The sequence below is a fragment of the Mus pahari genome (assembly GCF_900095145.1).
Source record: "Mus pahari chromosome X unlocalized genomic scaffold, PAHARI_EIJ_v1.1 GL456233.1, whole genome shotgun sequence".
Lineage (NCBI taxonomy): Eukaryota > Metazoa > Chordata > Mammalia > Rodentia > Muridae > Mus > Mus pahari.
The window spans coordinates 587,190-588,667 of record NW_018391603.1 but is presented as its reverse complement, the minus strand read 5'-3'; the positions used below and the strand labels follow the sequence as shown (position 1 = coordinate 588,667).

Here is a 1,478-nt window from a genome sequence, read left to right as displayed (position 1 = left end):
AAAAAAGAAAATAAAAAAATTAAAAAAAAGAAGAGTCACCAAAGTAAAGTATACAATCGCAAGGACATGCTGAATGTGGCAAAACATGTTTTTCCATAAAGGCATAAGAATAACAAAGGCTGTAGCAAACTCATTCCTTATTCACTATGCATAGGAGAGGAAAGAATGCAAATTCCAAGAACAAACTGTGTATTTTTAAAAGAAATTGAGGTTATCTTGTATTCTTGGAGTTTTCTCACAAGCACTCTGAATTCACACTTTGAAATTCCTCCAGGAGCCTTAGAAATCAATACAAGGGTTAGGCTGGAGAGATGGCTCAGCGGGTAAGAGCACTGACTACTCTTCAAGAGGTCCTGAGTTTAAATCCCAGCAACCACATGGTGGCTCACAACCATCCGTAATAAGATCTGATGCCCTCTTCTGGTGTGTCTGAAGACACCTATGGTGTATTTACATTAGATAGATAGATAGATAGATACATAGATAGATAGATAGATAGATAGATAGATAGATAGATAGATAGATAGATAGATAGATAGATAGATAGATAGATAAAAGAAATCAATACAAGAGGTAAAGCTATGTCTACCCTATACCTTGTAATACTTTCTAAGGGGTCTATATGCTTTAAACACTTTCCTGTGGATATTGAGGCTTCATTTTTTTGGATGATGCTGGGTAAAGAGTTTGGCTGGAGCACTGTAGAGTTATCCCTAAGTTGGGATTTTAATGTTGCCTGGTGTTTTGCCATTCTTGCAATTTCTACAATTGTCTTGGAGATAAGTCTCCAGATACCATTCCAACTCAACTGAAAACATGATCAGACTACACAAAATATTTTGTTATACAGCAAAATGAGCATAATTAATGCTCCTGAGTTGTATATTTAAATAGTAGATAAGGTATATTTTATGTCATCTATTCTTACAATTAAAAAATAGTATTTCCTCACACATCTCTTACCCAAATGATCTTCATGTTGGTGCCAAGTACAATTCACAGACTTGGAAGTTGTATGGCACCAATGGATGGATAATGAAAATAAACTTTTAAAGTTGGACAGATGAAGACCTTGAGGTATGTCTCCTCTCTTCATCAAATTCTGGAGTCTGCTTTGTTGGTACAACAACTTATGGTACCACATCCTAGAAGACAAGAGAGAGTAGAGTAACAATATAACAGATGAGGCCACAGGAATAATGCTACAACTATAAATATAGTTATAAGTATTGAAAATCAACAGGTTTAATGATCTCAATTAGAAAAACCAGATAAAAAATTTGTTTTAAAAGTTATAAATTAGTTTGTTATATGGGAATAGAGGGAGAAAGCCATGTGTATCAGTCAGGGATCTCTAGAGTCAAAGAAATTATGAAATGAATATCTATCTATCTATCTATCTATCTATCTATCTATCTTATTCCTTCTTTCTTGTCTTCATATAGGATTCCAGTAGAAGGTGTGGCCCTGATTAAAGG

General features: G+C 34.4%; 1 protein-coding gene across 1 annotated transcript in view; it reads right to left on the bottom strand.

Moving 5' to 3' along the window:
* Positions 1-1,478, bottom strand: part of Tmlhe (trimethyllysine hydroxylase, epsilon) — a 95,483-nt gene that overhangs the window by 47,442 nt on the left and 46,563 nt on the right. Inside the window, exon 2 of the mRNA XM_021188875.2 lies at positions 964-1,145. Within this exon, the coding sequence (XP_021044534.1) occupies positions 964-1,144 (181 nt within the window). The 5' untranslated portion in view covers position 1,145. The remainder of the gene's footprint in view (positions 1-963; positions 1,146-1,478) is intronic.